The 24061-nt window shown below is 48.4% G+C and overlaps 1 protein-coding gene across 6 annotated transcripts in view; it reads right to left on the bottom strand.

The window, feature by feature from the left end:
- Positions 1-24061, bottom strand: part of CACNA1B (calcium voltage-gated channel subunit alpha1 B) — a 391414-nt gene that overhangs the window by 145848 nt on the left and 221505 nt on the right. For all 6 annotated transcript variants that reach the window (XM_075324631.1, XM_075324630.1, XM_075324633.1 and 3 more), the window contains exons 7-9: positions 17956-18071; positions 15503-15559; positions 13507-13596 (exon numbers count right to left, since the gene is read on the bottom strand). In XM_075324631.1, the coding sequence (XP_075180746.1) occupies positions 13507-13596; positions 15503-15559; positions 17956-18071 (263 nt within the window). The remainder of the gene's footprint in view (positions 1-13506; positions 13597-15502; positions 15560-17955; positions 18072-24061) is intronic.

Raw genomic sequence — 24061 nt, 5'->3', positions numbered from 1 at the left:
AATGTTCTGATCCTGAGTTACCTCCTGTATTATACTCCAGAGCTGCACTCACTATTCTGTTGCTGCAGTAACTGTGTACATACATTACTGATCCTGAGTTACCTTCTGTATTATACTCCAGAGCTGCACTCACTATTCTGCTGGTGCAGTCACTGTGTACATACATTACTGATCCTGAGTTACATCCTGTATTATACTCCAGAGCTGCACTCACTATTCTGCTGGTGCAGTCACTGTGTACATGCATTACATTACTGATCCTGAGTTACCTCCTGTATTATACCCCAGAGCTGCACTCACTATTCTGCTGGTGCAGTCACTGTGTATATACATTACATTACTGATCCTGAGTTACCTCCTGTATTATACTCGAGAGCTGCGCTCTGTATTATACTCCAGAGCTGCACTCACTATTCTGCTGGTGCAGTCACTGTGTACATACATTACATTACTGATCCTGAGTTACCTCCTGTATTATACTCCAGATCTGCACTCACTATTCTGCTGGTGCAGTCACTGTGTACATACATTACTGATTCTGAGTTACCTCCTGTATTATACTCCAGATCTGCACTCACTATTCTGCTGGTGCAGTCACTGTGTACATACATTACTGATTCTGAGTTACCTCCTGTATTATACTCCAGAGCTGCGCTCACTATTCTGCTGGTGCAGTCACTGTGTACATACATTACTGATCCTGAGTTACCTCCTGTATTATACTCCAGATCTGCACTCACTATTCTGCTGGTGCAGTCACTGTGTACATACATTACATTACTGATCCTGAGTTACCTCCTGTATTATACTCCAGAGCTGCGCTCACTATTCTGCTGGTACAGTCACTGTGTACATACATTACATTACTGATCCTGAGTTACCTCCTGTATTATACTCCAGAGCTGCACTCACTATTCTGCTGGTGCAGTCACTGTGTACATACATTACTCATCCTGAGTTACCTCCTGTATTATCCTCCAGAGCTGCACTCACTATTCTGCTGGTGCAGTCACTGTGTACATACATTACTGTTCCTGAGTTACCTCCTGTATTATACTCCAGATCTGCACTCACTATTCTGCTGGTGCAGTCACTGTGTACATACATTACTGATTCTGAGTTACCTCCTGTATTATACTCCAGAGCTGCGCTCACTATTCTGCTGGTGCAGTCACTGTGTACATACATTACTGATCCTGAGTTACCTCCTGTATTATACTCCAGATCTGCACTCACTATTCTGCTGGTGCAGTCACTGTGTACATACATTACATTACTGATCCTGAGTTACCTCCTGTATTATACTCCAGAGCTGCGCTCACTATTCTGCTGGTACAGTCACTGTGTACATACATTACATTACTGATCCTGAGTTACCTCCTGTATTATACTCCAGATCTGCACTCACTATTCTGCTGGTGCAGTCACTGTGTACATACATTACTGATTCTGAGTTACCTCCTGTATTATACTCCAGAGCTGCGCTCACTATTCTGCTGGTGCAGTCACTGTGTACATACATTACTGATCCTGAGTTACCTCCTGTATTATACTCCAGATCTGCACTCACTATTCTGCTGGTGCAGTCACTGTGTACATACATTACTGATTCTGAGTTACCTCCTGTATTATACTCCAGAGCTGCACTCACTATTCTGCTGGTGCAGTCACTGTGTACATACGTTACTGATCCTGAGTTACCTCCTGTATTATACTCCAGAGCTGCACTCACTATTCTGCTGGTGCAGTCACTGTGTACATACATTACTAATCCTGAGTTACCTCCTGTATTATACTCCAGAGCTGCACTCACTATTCTGCTGCTGCAGTCACTGTGTACATACATTACTGATCCTGAGTTACCTCCTGTATTATACTCCAGAGCTGCGCTCACTATTCTGCTGGTGCAGTCACTGTGTACATACATTACTGATCCTGAGTTACCTCCTGTATTATACTCCAGAGCTGCGCTCACTATTCTGCTGGTGCAGTCACTGTGTACATACATTACTGATCCTGAGTTACCTCCTGTATTATACTCCAGAGCTGCACTCGCTATTCTGCTGGAGCAGTATGCTTTCTTTTTTTTTCTGTCTGCTGTAATTACGCCAGCATTCGGTATTATTCTGTTCTCTGCACTTCGCTGATGTTTCTGAATTATGGTTATGATGTGTTTCCCGCTGTGGGCAGCAGGTGGCACTCTCTTAATTACACCCGCTCCTCCACGCCCGGGCTGATTTGTGGATTGCAGGCTCTGGGTCGGCAGATAATACATTTTTCGAGGATGATAATGCGCTGTACAGTAAATATTATACCCTTTTTTCTGATACATGACTTTTTTACACCTTGTACTATTGTGCATCTGAATAGAGAACGCTCGTTCCACAATACCTGGATTGACCGCGCTATTACCGGCCGTGCCTGATACCGCCAAATATATTGAGGAAACCCCCATAAGAGAAATCAAAAAGGGGCACTGCAGTGGGGGCAGCAGCGGGGAACATTCCCACTGTCAACTGGTTTCCGGAACGCCTTCATTTCCCCTCCTCTTCTATTTCTTCTACAAAAAGTTACAACAGCCAGAGCTTCTTATCGGCTGTTGTAACTTGATTAATAAAGTAGGAAAGGTGAAGGAAGTGCTGAGCGCAGCTGAGAAGGTGGCTGCAATGTAATGGCTCTGCAGTGCACTATATGGACACGACTATTGGGACACCGCTAGATTAATGACCTCCCAGATTCCATCCATACGCATTAATATGGAGTTGGTCTCCCCAGTTATAACAGCATCTTTTTCAATGGAAAGGCTTTCTCCAACATTTTGGAGGTGTCTGATGGAGTTTTTGCCCAGTTATCCAGAAAAGCATTTGTGAGGTCTGACAATGATGGGGGAGAGGCCAGGCTCATAATCACTGTTCTAGTTCATCTCAAATGAGAATGAGGGCTGATGCTCAGCATTGTGCTTGGTGATGTATGGCCAATTCCAACAGTGGTGGCTTTACACCGCTCTATCTGATACTCAGCATTGTGCTTGGTGATGTACGGCTCGGCATTGTGCTTGGTGATGTATGGCTCGGCATTGTGCTTGGTGATGTACGGCTCGGCATTGTGCTTGGTGATGTACGGCTCGGCATTGTGCTTGGTGATGTATGGCTCGGCATTGTGCTTGGTGATCTATGGCTCGGCATTGTGCTTGGTGATGTACGGCTCGGCATTGTGCTTGGTGATGAACGGCTCGGCATTGTGCTTGGTGATGTACAGCTCGGCATTGTGCTTGGTGATGTATGGCTCGGAATTGTGCTTGGTGATGTATTGCTAGGCATTGTGCTTGGTGATGTACGGCTCGGCATTGTGCTTGGTGATGTACAGCTCGGCATTGTGCTTGGTGATGTATGGCTCGGCATTGTGCTTGGTGATGTACGGCTCGGCATTGTGCTTGGTGATGTACGGCTCGGCATTGTGCTTGGTGATGAACGGCTCGGCATTGTGCTTGGTGATGTACAGCTCGGCATTGTGCTTGGTGATGTATGGCTCGGCATTGTGCTTGGTGATGTATGGCTCAGCATTGTGCTTGGTGATGTACGGCTCGGCATTGTGCTTGGTGATGAACGGCTCGGCATTGTGCTTGGTGATGTACGGCTCAGCATTGTGCTTGGTGATGTACGGCTCGACATTGTGCTCGGTGATGTACGGCTCAGCATTGTGCTTGGTGATGTACGACTCAGCATTGTGCCTGGTGATGTACGGCTCGGCATTGTGCTTGGTGATGTACGGCTCGGCATTGTGCTTGGTGATGTACGGCTCGACATTGTGCTCGGTGATGTACGGCTCGGCATTGTGCTTGGTGATGTACGGCTCGGCATTGTGCTTGGGGATGTACGGCTCGGTATTGTGCTTGGTGATGTACGGCTCGGCATTGTGCTTGGTGATGTACGGCTCGGCGTTGTGCTTGGTGATGTACAGCTCGGCATTGTGCTTGGTGATGTACGGCTCGGCATTGTGCTTGGTGATGTATGGCTCAGCATTGTGCTTGGTGATGTACGGCTCGGCATTGTGCTTGGTGATGTATGGCTCAGCATTGTGCTTGGTGATGTATGGCTCGGCATTGTGCTTGGTGATGTACGGCTCGGCATTGTGCTTGGTGATGTACGGCTCGGCATTGTGCTTGGTGATGTACGGCTCGGCATTGTGCTTGGTGATGTAGGGCTCGGCATTGTGCTTGGTGATGTACGGCTCGGCATTGTGCTTGGTGATGTACGGCTCGGCATTGTGCTTGGTGATGTACGGCTCAGCATTGTGCTTGGTGATGTACGGCTCGGCATTGTGCTTGGTGATGTACGGCTCAGCATTGTGCTTGGTGATGTACGGCTCAGCATTGTGCTTGGTGATGTACGGCTCGGCATTGTGCTTGGTGATGTACGGCTCAGCATTGTGCTTGGTGATGTACGGCTCGGCATTGTGCTTGGTGATGTACGGCTCAGCATTGTGCTTGGTGATGTACGGCTCAGCATTGTGCTTGGTGATGTACGGCTCGGCATTGTGCTTGGTGATGTATGGCTCTGCATTGTGCTTGGTGACGTATGGCTCGGCATTGTGCTTGGTGATGTACGGCTCGGCATTGTGCTTGGTGATGTACGGCTCGGCATTGTGCTTGGTGATGTACGGCTCGGCATTGTGCTTGGTCATGTATGGCTCGGCATTGTGCTTGGTGATGTACGCCTCGGCATTGTGCTTGGTGATATATGGCTCGGCATTGTGCTTGGTGATGTACGGCTCAGCATTGTGCTTGGTGATGTACGGCTCGGCATTGTGCTTGGTGATGTACGGCTCGGCATTGTGCTTGGTGATGTATGGCTCTGCATTGTGCTTGGTGACGTATGGCTCGGCATTGTGCTTGGTGATGTACGGCTCGGCATTGTGCTTGGTGATGTACGGCTCGGCATTGTGCCATTGTGCCGAGCCATACATCACCAAGCACAATGCCGAGCCGTACATCACCAAGCACAATGCCGAGCCATACATCACCAAGCACAATGCTGAGCCGTACATCACCAAGCACAATGCCGAGCCGTACATCACCAAGCACAATGCCGAGCCGTACATCACCAAGCACAATGCTGAGCCGTACATCACCAAGCACAATGCCGAGCCGTACATCACCAAGCACAATGCCGAGCCGTACATCACCAAGCACAATGCCGAGCCGTACATCACCAAGCACAATGCCGAGCCATACATCACCAAGCACAATGCCGAGCCGTACGTCACCAAGCACAATGCCGACCCGTACATCACCAATCACAATGTCGAGCCGTACATCACCAAGCACAATGCCGAGCCATACATCACCAAGCACAATGCCGAGCCGTACGTCACCAAGCACAATGCCGAGCCGTACATCACCAATCACAATGTCGAGCCGTACATCACCAAGCACAATGCCGAGCCATACATCACCAAGCACAATGCCGAGCCGTACATCACCAAGCACAATGCCGAGCCATACATCACCAAGCACAATGCCGAGCCATACATCACCAAGCACAATGCCGAGCCGTACATCACCAAGCACAATGCCGAGCCGTACATCACCAAGCACAATGCCGAGCCATACATCACCAAGCACAATGCCGAGCCGTACATCACCAAGCACAATGCCGAGCCGTACATGACCAAGCACAATGCCGAGCCGTACATCACCAAGCACAATGCCGAGCCATACATCACCAAGCACAATGCCGAGCCGTACATGACCAAGCACAATGCCGAGCCGTACATCACCAAGCACAATGCCGAGCCGTACATCACCAAGCACAATGCCGAGCCATACATCACCAAGCACAATGCCGAGCCGTACATCACCAAGCACAATGCCGAGCCATACGTCACCAAGCACAATGCAGAGCCATACATCACCAAGCACAATGCCGAGCCATACATCACCAAGCACAATGCCGAGCCATACATCACCAAGCACAATGCCGAGCCGTACATCACCAAGCACAATGCCGAGCCGTACATCACCAAGCACAATGCCGAGCCGTACATCACCAAGCACAATGCCGAGCCGTACATCACCAAGCACAATGCCGAGCCATACATCACCAAGCACAATGCCGAGCCATACATCACCAAGCACAATGCTGAGCCGTACATCACCAAGCACAATGCCGAGCCGTACATCACCAAGCACAATGCCGAGCCGTACATCACCAAGCACAATGCCGAGCCGTACATCACCAAGCACAATGCCGAGCCGTACATCACCAAGCACAATGCCGAGCCGTACATCACCAAGCACAATGCCGAGCCGTACATCACCAAGCACACTGCCGAGCCGTACATCACCAAGCACAATGCCGAGCCATACATCACCAAGCACAATGCCGAGCCGTACGTCACCAAGCACAATGCCGAGCCGTACATCACCAATCACAATGTCGAGCCGTACATCACCAAGCACAATGCCGAGCCATACATCACCAAGCACAATGCCGAGCCGTACGTCACCAAGCACAATGCCGAGCCGTACATCACCAATCACAATGTCGAGCCGTACATCACCAAGCACAATGCCGAGCCATACATCACCAAGCACAATGCCGAGCCGTACGTCAGCAAGCACAATGCCGAGCCATACATCACCAAGCACAATGCCGAGCCATACATCACCAAGCACAATGCCGAGCCATACATCACCAAGCACAATGCCGAGCCGTACATCACCAAGCACAATGCCGAGCCATACATCACCAAGCACAATGCCGAGCCGTACATCACCAAGCACAATGCCGAGCCGTACATCACCAAGCACAATGCCGAGCCATACGTCACCAAGCACAATGCAGAGCCATACATCACCAAGCACAATGCCGAGCCGTACATCACCAAGCACAATGCCGAGCCGTACATCACCAAGCACAATGCTGAGCCGTACATCACCAAGCACAATGCCGAGCCATATATCACCAAGCACAATGCCGAGGCGTACATCACCAAGCACAATGCCGAGCCGTACATCACCATCGGCATTGTGCTTGGTGATGTACGGCTCGGCATTGTGCTTGGTGATGTACGGCTCGGCATTGTGCTTGGTGATGTATGGCTCGGCATTGTGCTTGGTGATGTACGGCTCGGCATTGGCTCGGCATTGTGCTTGGTGATGTATGGCTCGGCATTGTGCTTGGTGATGTATGGCTCGGCATTGTGCTTGGTGATGTACGGCTCGGCATTGTGCTTGGTGATGTACGGCTCGGCATTGTGCTTGGTGATGTACGGCTCGGCATTGTGCTTGGTGATGTACGGCTCGGCATTGTGCTTGGTGATGTACGGCTCGGCATTGTGCTTGGTGATGTATGGCTCGGCATTGTGCTTGGTGATGTACGGCTCGGCATTGTGCTTGGTGATGTACGGCTCGGCATTGTGCTTGGTGATGTATGGCTCGGCATTGTGCTTGGTGATGTACGGTACTGAAGCTCCCAGCAGGCGCAGTGTTTGTGCTGATGATACCAGAGGAGGTCTGGACTTTGCAGTTATGGGGTCAGCAGAGCGGTGGGGACTTTTCTGTCCTCTGCTCCTCAGCACTTGGCCCCCCGCTCTGTAACATTACGGGGTCTCCACTTCGTGGCTGAGTTGCTGCGGTTTCTTCCACTTTTCAATAATATCAGTCACAGGTGATGGGGGAAGATTCATAGGAACGGACGTGTTTCCCCGGTGGCTCCTATTACAGGACGCACTGATATCAGTGAGCTCCGCACCACCGTGCGCTCTGTCACATGTTAGGAAAGGCAGACGGCATGACAAGGGGCCGGAGGTTATACACATGCCGTGATGCTGGTGTTCTGTACTCCGCCATCCTTTGGGCAGTGCTATAGTGTTTCTTCCCATCCCCCGCATTGTGAGTCACTAATTGGTTTGGCTGGTCCATTTCCTTATTTCTGGAGCACTTTACACCTGAGCTGGACCCCTCTGGTGCCGGACCCCTCTGGTGCCGGACCCCTCTGGTGCCGGACCCCTCTGGTTACAGATCCTCTATTTCCTCCCTTTGTTTGCGGTGAAGCTATTGCTCCAGTTGGCCGCATGCCTTTAAAATGAAACAGTGTGAAGGGTTAATCCCGAAATCTCCACCCGCCTCCAGGAACTGAAGGATCGATAAGTTATTGATTGGTGAGCACGGGGGAAAGTGGCTGGCACAGGCTGTGGTAATCCGTCTGTAATGGACCCGCTTTGTGTGTCGGTGTGACCAGTCTGGCCCCGGTGTCGTGAGGCGTCGGTGATTGTTGGCCGCTGCCTGGAATCCGCTGCTCCTGACATTCCTGCAAAGAGCTTTGTTTCCACTGGGGGAATCCTCCGGAGCGTCGGCGGCGGCGGCGAGCGCAGATTCAGTGGGCGTCTCGTAAATGAGTAAACGGCGGCTTCGGCGTTGTATCTGCAGCCGCTGCGCTCGTGACGGACTCGCCATTCTCTGCTCCTCTAACCAGGCGAGTCGTGTATCCGAGCTGATGGGGACCGCGATTCATCAATAACGCCGCCACTTTCCATATCCGCTCTACACCGCAAGATCCGCTAAGGTCTAACGTCACTAGATTCCTAAAAATTCAGGGGCTGTTAACCCCAAATAAGCTGAGATATGGGGAGACGTTTTGCGCCTCCAAAGTCCTGATGCGCGTTCAGTGAGATCCGTTTTTCTCGGAGGTGAAGAATTTAATATAAAAAAGTTTCTCCATCTTCTCCATTCAGTCAGGCCATAATAATCGGATGTTATGCGAGTGCGGTCTGATTATTTCCAAAGACCCATAGACTTACATTGCCACTAAATCCAAAATTGGACACGTCACCAAATTTATTTTCTTTCCTCGGATCAATCAGTTCAAGGAACGAATCAGACACATGCACAGCTCTAAAGAATAGCACTGGAACAAGGGCAATCTGCCAAACCATGGATGGCACGCACCCAAAACAGTCGTGTGCATGAGCCCTTAATATGTGTGAAGACCTCCAAACATTGCTCCCTGTGCCTCCACATCCTAGATCCCCCCATATCATGTAACATGACGGAATGTATAAATATGTTATTAAAGGCAATTATCCTGCACTGGTTATCACCTATTCTTGATAGATCACTAGTGATGAGTGGGCACTACCATGCTCAGGTGCTCAGTACTGGTAACTAGTGATGAGCGGGCACTACCATGCTCGGGTGCTCAGTACTGGTAACTAGTGATGAGCGGGCACTACCATGCTCGGGTGCTCAGTACTGGTAACTAGTGATGAGCGGGCACTACCATGCTCGGGTGCTCAGTACTGGTAATTAGTGATGAGCGGGCACTACCATGCTCAGGTGCTCAGTACTAGTAACTAGTGATGAGCGGGCACTACCATGCTCGGGTGCTCAGTACTGGTAACTAGTGATGAGTGGGCACTACCATGCTCGGGTGCTCAGTACTGGTAACTAGTGATGAGCGGGCACTACCATGCTCAGGTGCTCAGTACTGGTAACTAGTGATGAGCGGGCACTACCATGCTCGGGTGCTCAGTACTGGTAACTAGTGATGGGTGGGCACTACCATGCTCGGGTGCTCAGTACTGGTAACTAGTGATGAGCGGGCACTACCATGCTCGGGTGCTCAGTACTGGTAACTAGTGATGGGTGGGCACTACCATGCTCGGGTGCTCAGTACTGGTAACTAGTGATGAGCGGGCACTACCATGCTCGGGTGCTCAGTACTGGTAACTAGTGATGAGCGGGCACTACCATGCTCGGGTGCTCAGTACTGGTAACTAGTGATGAGCGGGCACTACCATGCTCGGGTGCTCAGTACTGGTAACTAGTGATGAGTGGGCACTACCATGCTCGGGTGCTCAGTACTGGTAACTAGTGATGAGTGGGCACTACCATGCTCGGGTGCTCAGTACTGGTAACTAGTGATGAGCGGGCACTACCATGCTCAGGTGCTCAGTACTGGTAACTAGTGATGAGCGGGCACTACCATGCTCGGGTGCTCAGTACTGGTAACTAGTGATGAGCGGGCACTACCATGCTCGGGTGCTCAGTACTGGTAACTAGTGATGAGTGGGCACTACCATGCTCGGGTGCTCAGTACTGGTAACTAGTGATGAGTGGGCACTACCATGCTCGGGTGCTCAGTACTGGTAACTAGTGATGAGCGGGCACTACCATGCTCAGGTGCTCAGTACTGGTAACTAGTGATGAGTGGGCACTACCATGCTCGGGTGCTCAGTACTGGTAACTAGTGATGAGCGGGCACTACCATGCTCGGGTGCTCAGGAGCTCGGTACTTGTACCTAGTGATGAGTGGGCACTGCCATGCTCGGGAGCATGGAAGTCAATAGGGAAGATCTTCAGAAAAAATGCTCAAGTTTCCCATTGACTACCATTATACTCCGAATTTCGAGTCGTGCCCCTACGAGCACCAACAGCTCATTTCGAGGCCCAAGTATGGTAGCGTCTGCTCATCACTAGTGGTAACTCATTGATTGGTGGGGGTCTGACTGCTGGAACCAGCACCATTCATCAGAAAAGGGGACTTTCATGGATTGGATGTGTGCATGCGTGACCATCCCCCATTCATTCCCTATGGGGCTGCCGAGCGCCGCACCCCTTTTTTCCAGCAGCTCCATAGAGAATGAAAGGGGCGGCTGCTGCATTTTGTAACTGGGATAAATGCTCCCCATGGGGGGTAAATTAGCCATATTATAGCAGTATTATCCGAGGAGTATCAGTTTGGGTTATTTGGGATTTATATGGGCTGTACATAGCAGTGTTATTTCAGCACTATATGACATTATGAAGAAGTAAATACAATTTTTTGCCAATTTAACCAAATTGAATTACCGACAAAAATCTCCGACTAACGACATTATAATATAGCGAGAAAATGCAAATACGAGGCGAAGGCGAAATAAAGCACAAAGTTCAATTCTATTTAATACAATGTAGGGGAAAATTGAATGGTGGTAATAGTTTTCCTGTAATGGATGCAGTTAGTCAAATCCTGGCGGTAATTATTCCGCTATTAATCTGGGTCCCCGGCAGGAGGATTCTGTGCACTGAATAGTGATACAGATTACACAGGATTAAATGCTGATATGGACTGATCGGAATTAATGTGAGGAGGCGCCGGGTACAGCCATCATGTATATAAACATCGGGGGATGGAGAAATGGTGGAGGAGGACGGCCCCCCGAATGCTCTGCCGAGTCCTGTTGGTCGTCAACATTGGTCTTGGCCGCTGGATGACGAGAAGAAGAGCGATAATATTCACATCGAAGTTACCTCCAAAGCACTATACTACATGTCTCTTACTTCATGTGCAGGGCATTGCAGCTTAGGTATCCATGATTACATACACTCATATAGTGACAGTTAGTTGCTTGTGGTCAGAACCATGGATTTCTAAGCTGCAATGCCCTGCACATGAGGTAAACGACATGGCTATATCAGGAAACTATACTTCATGTCTTTTACTTCATGTGCAGGGCATTGCAGCTTAGGTATCTATGATTACATACATTCATATAGTGATAGTTAGTTGTTTATGGTCGTAACCATGGTCATAACTAAGCAGCAATGCCCTGCACATGAGGTAAGAGACATGGCTATATCACGTGAACTATACTACATGTCTCTTTATTCATGTGCAGGGCATTGCAGCTCATATAGTGACAGCTGTTTGTGGTCGTAACCATGGTCATAACTAAGCTGCAATGCCCTGCACATGAGGTAAGAGACATGGCTATATCACGTGAACTATACTACATGTCTCTTACCTCATGTGTAGGGCATTGCAGCTTAGGTATCCATGATTATGTGACACCCTGGCAAAACCAGGTAGTCGCAAAAGAGTACACCCTCCTTGTTTCCACCAGAAACCCACACTCAGGTATAACACACAGCCATTAAACCTTAGCCACCCCCTTGTGATATTAGGGACACACCAGTGGGCGGGATCAGGTGGATGAGAACACTCACCTAGGGGTCCTGAGGTGTCAGAGGCGGGAACACAGCAGATCAAGTTCAGGTTGTGAAGTGTAGACAATCAAGTGGAAGTCAAGTGCAGACTGTGCAGTGGAGTCAGGGGTAGGAGCCCTTGGACTACCCGGCTAGGTGGCAGACAGTGAACAGGGCCACAGGCGACGGAGATCCGGTCGCGGGAAACCTTAAGTGGACCGGGGCAGGGTTGTAGCCCGCCGGTGCCGACAGCAGGAATCCGGTCTGGAGGCCGTGCAGTCGGGGTGCCTGGACCCTAGGACGAGGAAGGTTGCAAGCCCCTCTCCAATTAACCAGCCGGGGAAAAGGTTCCAGACTTTGTCCCATTAACTGCCCAGATAGAGCGAAACAGAAGCCCAACACGGGGGATAGGGTATCCGTCAGAACCCACTGAGATCCCAAGGGTCAGCTTTCGCAGGCTACAGCTCCCAACACATACAGAACCGGGAGTGGACTTCTCCGTTCCATGCGAAGTCGTCCAAAAGGAAAGACAAACACAGAGTGCAGGAGGAAGGGTTATCTGCTCATCAACCTGGGTGCGGGACCCGAATGCACCCTCCTAAGGCAGCCGGTCACTGGCAACTTGGTTTACTACTGGACTTGTGTGAAATTACTGAACTCTGAGTACACCATTGACCCCCGGTCCAGCCCGGCGCAGCACCTCCAGCAGCCATCACTCCTGTGTTCAGACCGCGGGCCCCGGGACTAAACCTCACCTACCCGTGGAGGGGATCCCATCTAACTGCCCCATTCCATCAGCCCCGGGCGCCCCATCACCAGGCAGCGGCGGTGTCACCATCCCTCACCGCAACCCATGGGTGGCGTCACAGACACAACACCTCCCTTGTAAATATCCCCTTTCCAACAGTTGTGAGGACGGGCGGCCGTGCGAGCCCGGGTCCGGTCACCACTCGAGCCGCAGCAGCGAACCCGGATCCGAGCGGGGCCCCGAGAGAAGCATCAGCGGCCCCCGCCCACAACAATTACATACACTCATATAGTGACAGTTGTTTGTGGTCGTAACCATGGTCATAACTAAGCTGCAATGCCCTGCACATGAGGTAAGAGACATGGCTATATCACGAGAGCTATACTACATTTCTAATTGGAGGTATTTCCTAATATTATTATTACACCTACCATGTATTGGGATAGGGTCTTGGAGATGGGATCTAGTTCAATATCTGAGGATGATCACCGCTCACTTATTTAGGCCAAATTCAGATTTCTGTGTCTTGTGGTCTGCGGAGTGGCTGTGGGTCTCCTCATAGGCCTATTGTCATGGGAGTATTGGGGTGACTGGAGCAGGGACCTCTGACTAGGCACCCAGCGCTGTCCCTTATCCCAGAGGTACTCCTGATGGTGGTGAGGTCTGGACCGCCAGCGTGATCCTAACTCCTGTTTAAGCCCTGATTCATACTCGGACGCTGATACACGGACGTCTGAGATTCTACATAGACGGGAGCCCGGGATGAGCTGTTACCCAATGTCTGACTCACCCACAGAGCAGATATCCGTGAAGTGATCCTCGCCCTCCTCCGCGTGTATCAGGTCGTTTTTACTCTTCTTAATGGTCGCTCTCTTCAGCACTGCAAGACAGATATATTATTTATTGGATTGCACTATGTTAGAAAATAATCACTTCCTGGTGGACGCCGGCGTTGGCCGCCTCTCGGCTGATGAAGTAACGAGCGCTGCGCACGTCCTGTGTATAGGCAGAAAATTAAAAGTGACTTGTGAAATTAAAACACCTCGTGACGAGGGACGAGATCGGGAAAGCTGTCAGTCACTGATTAGACGGATGACGGACAGCTCCGTCTGCAGAGAGACCCCCAGAGGAACCTGAGCAACCACTGCTGTCATGTTTAAAGGGAGCTAGAATGCTAAAACTGCTTATTTTTTTTCAAACAAAGGTTGCCTAGGTTACTAGCCACCTTTCTAATCTATCAGGGGTGGCCGGTTTCCTAGGAAGCAGCTCCCGATCTGTCCAGCTTCAAAGCTGTGCTTATAGCACATGAGAGCGGACAGTTTGGACCGGGATTTTTAATATTAATGTCTCATTTTAACCACTAGTGGCGCTGCAGAAAAATGGGACCCTTTTCTGAAGAAAAATATTGCTTACCTCATGTGCAGGGCATTGCAGTAGCTTAAGTATCCATGGTTACGACCTCATATAGTGCCAGTTAGTTGCTCGTGGTTGTAACCATGAATACCTAAGCTACTGCAATGCCCTGCAACTAACTAGCACTATATGATTGGTCATAACTATGGATACCTAAGCTATTGCAATGCCCTGCACATGAGGTAAGCAATATTTTTTTCTTCACAAAAGGGTCACATTTTTCTGCAGCGCCACTACTGGCTAAAATGTGACATTACACAGTTCTAAATTTAATCAGTACACCTTCATTCATAGCTGTTTGAACTGTGTAATGTCTCATTTTAACCATTAGTGGCGCTGCAGAAAAAGAAAAATGTGACCCTTTCTGAAGAAAAATATTGGTTACCTCATGTGCAGAGCATTGCAGGACCTTAGATATCCATAGTTATGATCACTCATATAGTGCCAGTTAGTTGCTTGTAGTCGTAACCATGGATACCTAAGCTACTGCAATGCCCTGCAGATGGGTTGTCTTATTTCTCTTCAGAAAAGGGTCACATTTTTCTGCAGCGCCACTAATGGTTAAAATGAGATATTACATAGTTCAAAGAGCTATGAATGAGGTGCACTGATTAGATTGGAACTGTGTAATGTCTCATTTTAACCACTAGTCGCACTGCAGAAAAATGTTAACCTTTCTGAAAAAATATTATTGCTTACCTCATGTGCAGGGCATTGCAGTAGCTTAAGTATCGATGGTTACGACCACTCATATAGTGCCAGTTAGTTGTTCATGGTTGTCACCATGGATACCTAAGCTACTGCAATGCCCTGCACATGAGGTAAGCGTTATTTTTCTTTTGAAAGGGTCACATTTATCTGCAACGCCACTACTGGATAAAATGAGTTTGAATCTAATCAGTACACGTCATTCCTAGCTCTTTTGAAGAGTTAAAGGGGTATTCCCATCTCTAAGATCCTGTCCCAATATGTAGTAGGTGTAAAAATAATAATATTAGCAAATACCTTCAATTAGAAATGTAGTATAGTTCTTCTGATCAGCTATGTATCTTTCCTCATGTGCAGGGCATTGCAGGACCTTGGGTATCCATGGTTACAACCACTCGTATAGTGACAGCTAGTTGCTTGTGATCATAACCATGGATACCTAAGCTGCAATACCCTGCACATGAGGTAACAGACACAGCTAATCAGGAGGACTATACTACATTTCTAATTGAAGGTATTTGCTAATCTTATTATTATTACACCTACTATCTTGTAGATGGGAATACCCCTTTAACCCCGCGCTGCCTGACTTCTTACCTGGTTCTAAATATATCTGCTATTTTGTGTGATAGGTTTTCTTGAATGAATCCATAAAGTTTACTCACCATCTAAAGGAGACTTTTCTTCTGCATTTTTGTCTTCTTCTGCAAGCATCACTTCCTCTGTTGAGTATGAAGGAAACAAACTTTTTACTTACAAGAGACTGTTGATAAAATAATTTAATCAATCAAAGATATTATACAACCTTAATAATATAAATATTAAAGGTAATTTAACTTGTAGATTGCAGTTTAAAGTATGGGGGACAGAGCAAAACCCCCTAGATTTGATTAGGCAGGAGGTGGATTTCAGGCTACCTTTGACTTCATTAGATGATAACTGTGAACTAGTTGATCAGTGCTATGTATGGAGGGGGTTGGCTGACTGTCAAGTTTAATAGCTAAGCCAGCCCCCTCCTCTATCACAGATGATGTAAAGACAGAAAAGTGGGAAGGCTGCTCATTCGAATAGCTGAGCCAGCCCCCTCCTGTGCCACATCTATAATAAAAGGGGCCGGCTGCTCATTCCAATAGCTGAGCCATCCACCTCTCATGCCACAGCTATAATAAAGGGGGCTGGCTGCTCATTCCAATAGCTGAGCCATTCCCCTCCTGTGCCACAGCTATAATAAAGTGGGCAGGCTGCTCATTCAAATAGCTGAGCCAGCCCCCTTCTGTACCATATCTATAATAAAGGGGACTGGCTGCTCATTCCAATAGTTGAGCCAGCCCCTCCTAAGCCACAGCTATAATAAATGGGACTTGCTGCTTATTTCAATAGCTGAGCCAGCCCCCCCCTGTGCCACAGCTATAATAAAGGGGGCTGGCTGCTCATTCCAATAGCTGAGCCAGCCCCCTCCCGTGCCACAGCTATAATAAAGGGGGCTGGCTGCTCATTACAATAGCTGAGCCATCCACCTCCCCTGCCACATCTATAATAAAGGGGGCTGGCTGCTCATTACAATAGCTAAGCCAACCCCCTCCTGTGCCACACCTATAATAAAGGGGGTTGGCTGCTCATTCCAATAGCTGAACCATCCCCCTCCTGTGCCACATCTATAATAAAGGGGGTTGGCAGCTCATTCCAATAGCTGAGCCAGCCCCCTCTTGTGCCACATCTATAATAAAGGGGGTTGGGAGCTCATTCCAATAGCTGAGCCAGCCCCCTCCTGTGCCACATCTAAATGGGGTTGGCTGCTCAATCCAATAGCTGAGCCATCCCCCTCCTGTACCACAGCTATAATAAAGAGGGTTGGCTGCTCATTCCAATAGCCGAGCCAGCCCCCTCCTGTGCCACAGCTATAATAAAGGGGTCTAGCAGCTCCTTCCAATAGCCAAGCCATCCCCCTCCTGTGCCACAGCTATAATAAAGGGGGCTGGCAGCTCATTCCAATAGCTGAACCGTCACCCTCTTGTGCCACAGCTATAATAAATGGGGTTGGCAGCTCATTCCAATAGCCAAGCCATCGCCCTCCTGTGCCACAGCTATAATAAAGGGGGCTGGCAGCTCATTCCAATAGCCAAGCCGGCCCCCTCCTGTGCCACATCTATAATAAAGGGGGCTGGCAGCTCATTCCAATAGCCAAGCCGGCCCCCTCCTGTGCCACATCTATAATAAAGGGGGCTGGCTACTCATTCCAATAGCCAAGCCGGCCCCCTCCTGTGCCACAGCTATAATAAAGGGGGCTGGCTGCTCATTCCAATAGCTGAACCATCCCCCTCCTGTGCCACATCTATAATAAAGGGGGTTGGCAGCTCATTCCAATAGCTGAGCCAGCCCCCTCCTGTGCCACATCTAAATGGGGTTGGCTGCTCAATCCAATAGCTGAGCCATCCCCCTCCTGTACCACAGCTATAATAAAGAGGGTTGGCTGCTCATTCCAATAGCCGAGCCAGCCCCCTCCTGTGCCACAGCTATAATAAAGGGGTCTAGCAGCTCCTTCCAATAGCCAAGCCATCCCCCTCCTGTGCCACAGCTATAATAAAGGGGGCTGGCAGCTCATTCCAATAGCTGAACCGTCACCCTCTTGTGCCACAGCTATAATAAATGGGGTTGGCAGCTCATTCCAATAGCCAAGCCATCGCCCTCCTGTGCCACAGCTATAATAAAGGGGGCTGGCAGCTCATTCCAATAGCCAAGCCGGCCCCCTCCTGTGCCACATCTATAATAAAGGGGGCTGGCAGCTCATTCCAATAGCCAAGCCGGCCCCCTCCTGTGCCACATCTATAATAAAGGGGGCTGGCTACTCATTCCAATAGCCAAGCCGGCCCCCTCCTGTGCCACATCTATAATAAAGGGGGCTGGCTGCTCATTACAATAGCTGAACCTTCACCCTCCTAAGCCACAGCTATTGTAAAAACAGAAAAGGGGGCTGGCTTGGCTTGGAAATAATCAGTTACCAACCAAATACATTGTCGAATGTTAGACACAAATTGGAGGGTCTTCTGCTGGACGCGAGACCTGCAGGTGATAGCTGAAGATTGGGGTGACTTTTTTTAGTGTATTTTGTGGTCCTCACCCGCTTTGAATATCCACTCCAGATAGCCGTTCAGCTCCCGCTCAATTTGCTGCTGCCGCCTCAGCTTCAGAAACGCCCGACGATTCTCCACCCTCTCACGCTCCTTAGCGAATTCCCTGCAAGACAGTAAAAATTCCAGCTGAAGAAGAGTAGCAGAGTCTCGTCCGATTCACCAAACTATATTTAGTTCTTCTAATGTGAGAGATTTCATAGAATGTGTTTAATTGACAATAGTCTTGTGAGACGCAGACAAGGCGCCCTGGGGGAGGCTTCATCCTATAGATGATCACTCCGGTCTCCGAGGGATTTCTATCATTATGATGCCACCAAAACTGTAAAATAATCCCAACGGACTAACAAAACAATGAGTTTTCGGCATTACTGTCCATAACGGGTGACTATAATAAAATGGAAAAAGTTTAGCTTCATAGGTCAAAGTCTGGTGGTATCATTAATGGGTATCAAACTTTATGCCCAACCCACCCAAAAAAAACTATTCGAGTCCCAACGCCAAGACTCTTAGTTATCTTGGTCCTCACTTTTTGGATTTGTCCTAAAATCAGAGCTCCAATATCCAACCGTCTGTGAAGGATTTGTGGGACCGAATAATCCTTCTGATACTCATCTGCCATTGTACGAATGATGAGGATTTTGGTGGTGTCCTACTAGGAGAACTCCAGAATCAAGGTGTCCTACTCCAATGAGGAAACCTACGAGTCCAATCCTATTACACTTGTCCATTCGTTACTACGTGGACCAAACATGATGGACCGCAGTGATCCTGTCACCACATTAGAGATTGAGTCCTTATCTACCCTTGTACTGAGGGACAACATGGACTATCGTGACCCTGTCAACAGCTTGGTGAACAAGTTTTTATCTACCATTGTACTGAATAAATAGACCCCAAAAATGGGGTCAACATGATGGACCATAGTGATGCTGTCAACATATTGAATGAATCTTTATCGGCCATTGTACTGAGGATGAATCAAAGTTTCCAACTCCAATTTGGAAACCGATGAGTCCAATCCTTCTACACTTCTCCATTCCTTACCGTATGGACCAAAGGGACAACATGATGGACCACAGTGATCCTGTCAATACATTTGTGTACATTGTACTGACGATAAGGACCCCAAAAAGAGGGATAACATGGATTGTGGGGAACCTGTCAACATTGGTGAACAAGTTTTCTCTACCATTGTACTGAATAAATGGAACCCGAAAATGGGGACAAAATGATGGACCACAGTGATCCTGTCCAATCCTTCTATATCTGTCCATTCCTTACTGTATGGACTAAAGGGCACCATGATCCAGTGCAGTGATCCTCTCAACACATTAGTGTTTGAGTCCTTATCTATCATTGTATGAAACAATGGTCTACAAAAAGGGAGACAACATGATTGACCAACGGATCCGCTCAACATATTAGTGTTATAGTTCTTCTCCACTATCGTATGGAACAATGGTCTACAAAAAGGGGGACAACATGATGGACCACTGAATCCTCTCAACATATTTGTGTTTTAGTGCTTATCTACCATTGTACGGAAAAAATGGTCTACAAAAAGGGGGACAACATGATTGACCACAGTGATCCTCTCAACATATTCGTGTTTGAGTCCTTATCTATCATTGTACGAAAAAAAAAATGGTCTACAAAAAGGGGGACAACATGATGGCCCTCCGGATCCCCTCAACAAATTAGTGTTTTAGTTCTTCTCCACCATTGTGAGGAAAATATGGTGGGGATGACATGATGGTCGGCAGTGATCCTGGCAAGATATTAGTGTACTGTACTGATGATAAGGACTCCAAAAAGAGGGACAAAATGGACTATAGGGATCATGTCAACATATTGGTGAACAAGTTTTTCTCTAATATTGTACTGAATAAATGGAACCCGAAAATGGGGACAAAATTATGGACGACAGTGATCCTGTCCAAATGAGTCTTCATCGGCCATTGTCCTGAGGATGAGTATTTTCCAGGTCTGATCCCTAGAGACCGTTAGAATCAAAGTTTCCGACTCCGATGTAGAATGAGTCAAATCCTTCTATACATGTCCATTCCATACTGTATGGACCAAAGGGACAATATGATGGTCCGCAGTGATCCTGTCAACACATTCGTTTTTGAGTTCTTATCCACCATTGTAAGGGAAAAATGGACTACAAAAAGAGGGGACAACATGATGGACCATCGGATCCTCTCAACATATTGGGGTTTTAGTTGTTCTCCACCGTAGTACGGAAAAAATTGACTACAAAAGGGAGACATCAAGGACCGCAGTGATCCTGTCAACACAATAGTGTACATTGTAGTGACGATAAGGAAACCGATGAGTCCAATCCTTCTACACTTGTCCATTCCTTACTGTATGGACCAAAGGGCCAACATGATGGTCCGCAGTGATCCTGTCAACACATTCGTTTTTGAGTTCTTATCCACCATTGTAAAGAAAATATGGACTGAAAAAGAGGTCTGACATGATGGACCACAATGATCCTGTCAACACATTAGTGTTTTAGTTGTTATCCACCATTCTTCAGAAAACATGGTCTACAAAAAGGGGGACAACATGATGGACCACTGGATCCTCTCAACATATTAGTGTTTTAGTTCTTATCCACCATTGTGAAGAAAACATGGACTAAATAAGAGGGAGAACATCAAAGACAGCAGTGATCCTGTCAACACATTAGCGTTTGAGCTCTTCTCCACCATTGCATGGAAAAAATGGACTACAAAAGGGGGACAACATGATGGTCCTCAGTGAACCTGTGAACACATTAGTGTTTTGATTCTTATCGACCATTGTATGTAAGAAACATGGACTACAAAAAGTGGGACAACATCAAGGACAGTAGTGATCCTGTCAACATATTGGTGGAGTCCTCATCGGCCAATGTCCCGAGGATTGGGGTTTTGATGGATCATCATCTTAGACCCTCAGAAATAAAGTTTAGTAAACCAATCCAGAAATTAATGAGTCCAATCCCTCCTACACTTGTTCAATCATTCCAGTATGGTTACTTTTTGGACATTTTATCAACCCTGTACACTACTGTAGTTGACATGGGTCAGGAGTTTCTATGGGTCGCCTTTGGTAAGTCATAACCCAAATTTGAAAAGTTTTGAAGGACATCTCTATACTTGGCTTCTCAGTAGAATTGTTGGACTTCCTGTTTTTGGAAAGGTACGACAAACTGGTAATAATAAGTTGGGTGGTCAGTGCTATAAGTGGTATGTGGAGGTCCTGGATGTCTTTAGCATTGGGGTTTGGCTTTCGGAGGAGAGGAACTCATGCTAACATGGAAGCCACTTTCTGTTGCACAATCCAGAAGAGATCTGAAGGTTAATAATGGATGCATTATACACAATGTATGGTGTAGAACAAAGCAGTCAGTGATTCACCTAATATATTTTACATAAAGGTCAATAAGAAGACATATTTGCTTTAATATACCAAGCATTCAAAAGAGACCGATTCCCAGGAATGGAGAGAAATGAAAGCGAGGATAAAAATAGGGAAGGTAGCCGCGGAGTGAGATAGAGATAAAAGGATAACGACCCTTGGACGTATGTCATGTTCTGCTTTCTCTGATGAATAATTTAGTCTGGGAGCGCAGGCAGCCGGAGAATCCTGTGCTTTTCTGTTTACCCCCCCCCCCCCCCCCCCGTAGTGCTTAGCGATAGGTCATTCCTGAACCTGCCAGAAAACAAGGCCTACTGGTGGGGGGCGTCTAACACAATGGGTGCAAAGGATTCCTTGGAAGGGAGGGGTACGTAAGTCAGAAAAGAAACCTGTATGCAAGACCCCACAGGTAGGTAGGTGCGCATAACTCTCAGCTATAACACTAAATGATCAATTTTAGGATTAGATCTGTATTTTTCCATTACCAATTATTATTGCTCCACGCAATATAGCATAGAGGTGGTTGAAGAGTAAACATCCCGGATATGAGCTTTGCTCCTCTCACCCCAATCCGCTGAATTCTGAGCTCCACATTGGGCTTTGTAGGTGGCCCGATGTGCTCCTACGTGATCGTCTGCCTGGGCCTATATAAGCCTCACCAAAACACATGCTCATGTCCTGGTATTAAGACTTGCTCATGAGTCCTGTCTGCCTGCAGTCTCCAGTACCCCTACTACCTGCTTCCTGGTATCCTGTCTGCCTACGGCCTTTAGTACCTCTGCTGCCTGTTTCCTGGTCTTCTGTCTGCCTGCGGCCTCCAGTACCTCTCTGCTACCTGCTTCCTGGTATCCTGCCTGTGGAGTGCAGTACCTCTGCTACCTGCTTCCTGGTATCCTGTCTACCTGTGGCTTTTAGTACTTCTGCTGGCTGCTTCCCAGTCTTCTGTCTGCCACAAGCCTCCAGTACCTCTGCTGCCTGCTTCACTGTCTCCTGTTTGTCTGTGGCCTTTAGTACTTCTGCTGCCTGCTTCCTTTTTCCCTGCTTGTCTGTGGCATCCAGCACCTCTGCTACCTACTTTCCAGTCTTTTGTCTGCCTGGGGCCTCCAGTACCTCTGTTACTTGCTCCCCGGCCTCCTGTCTGTCTATGGCCTCCAGTACCTCTGCTACCTGCTTCCTGGTCTTCTGTCTGCAGAGGCCTCCTGTCTGTCAGCTGCCTGCTTCCTGGTCTCCTGTCTGTCTGTGGCCTTTAGTACCTCTGCTACCTGCTTCCTGGTATTCTAGCTGTCTGTGACCTCCAGTACCTCTGCTACCTGCTTCCCAGCATCCTGTCTGTTGCTTCCAGTACCTCTGCTACCTGCTTCCCAGTCTTCTTTCTGCCTGTAGCCTCCAAGTACCTCTGCTACCTGCTTCCCATTCTTCTTTCTGCCAGTGGCTTCCAGTACCTCTGCTACCTGCTTCCCAGTCTCCTTTCTGCCTGTGGCATCCAGTACCTCTGCTACCTTCTTCCCAGTCTTCTCTCTGCCTATGGCTTCCAGTACCTCTGCTACCTGCTTCCCAGTCTTCTTTCTGCCTGTAGCCTCCAATACCTCTGCTACCTGCTTCCCATTCTTCTTTCTGCCAGTGGCTTCCAGTACCTCTGCTACCTGCTTCCCAGTTTCCTTTCTGCCTGTGGCATCCAGTACCTCTGCTACCTTCTTCCCAGTCTTCTCTCTGCCTATGGCTTCCAGTACCTCTGCTACCTGCTTCCCAGTCTCCTTTCTGCCTGTGGCATCCAGTACCTCTGCTACCTGCTTCCCAGTCTCCTTTCTGCCTGTGGCATCCAGTACCTCTGCTACCTGCTTCCCAGTCTCCTTTCTGCCTGTGCCATCCAGTACCTCTGCCACCTGCTTACCAGTCTTGTTTATGCCTTTGGCCTCCAGTACCTCTGCTACCTGCTTCCCGGTCTCCTGTCTGCTTGGGGTCTCCAGTGCTTCTACTACCCGTTTTCTGCATGCCTCACCTGCCTGCTCCACTGACGCCCATGGCCCCTATGCCCACTCAGATCTTGGGCTTGGAGAATCCATTCACCAGGTGAGTCTAAACAGTCCAATAAATGTCCAATAAAAGCCATCGGTGATAAATGTATAATTGCTGGGGTCAGATAAGTAAACCCCCATTAATCTGATCCGACAAAGAGGGGCCAAATGTCCTTTGTGTAAATGGAACAGTAGTTGACATGTCTGACCACCACTCTTTTAGACAGTGAGTGGAGTGGTAGTCTGGGCCCCCCATTTTTGTGATTGATGAGGGTCCCAGTGGTTGGATCCCAAGAAATCAAGCATTGATCACCTATGAAGGCATAATTCAGAAGAATTTACTATTATATACTTCCAATCTAGTGCAGACATTCTATCGGTAATAGGGTCCACTCCTATCTCCAAAGCAGCACATAAAGGGGTACATCATGATAACTATTCGGCTGTAAAGGGCCCATATACTGCTCTTGCATAGAGGCCCTCTTCTGTCTTTGTCCACCCCTGCCTCCAACAGAGGACCTGGTCTTGCATAGAGGCCCTCTTCTGTCTTTGTCCACTCCTGCCTCCAACAGAGGACCTGGTCTTGTATACAGGCCCTCTTCTGTCTTTGTCCACTCCTGCCTCCAACAGAGGACCTGGTCTTGCATAGAGGCCCTCTTCTGTCTTT

The sequence above is a fragment of the Anomaloglossus baeobatrachus genome, chromosome 9, assembly GCF_048569485.1.
Source record: "Anomaloglossus baeobatrachus isolate aAnoBae1 chromosome 9, aAnoBae1.hap1, whole genome shotgun sequence".
Lineage (NCBI taxonomy): Eukaryota > Metazoa > Chordata > Amphibia > Anura > Aromobatidae > Anomaloglossus > Anomaloglossus baeobatrachus.
The sequence above is the reverse complement of the archived record's forward strand: the minus strand, read 5'-3'. Positions and strand labels throughout refer to the sequence as shown.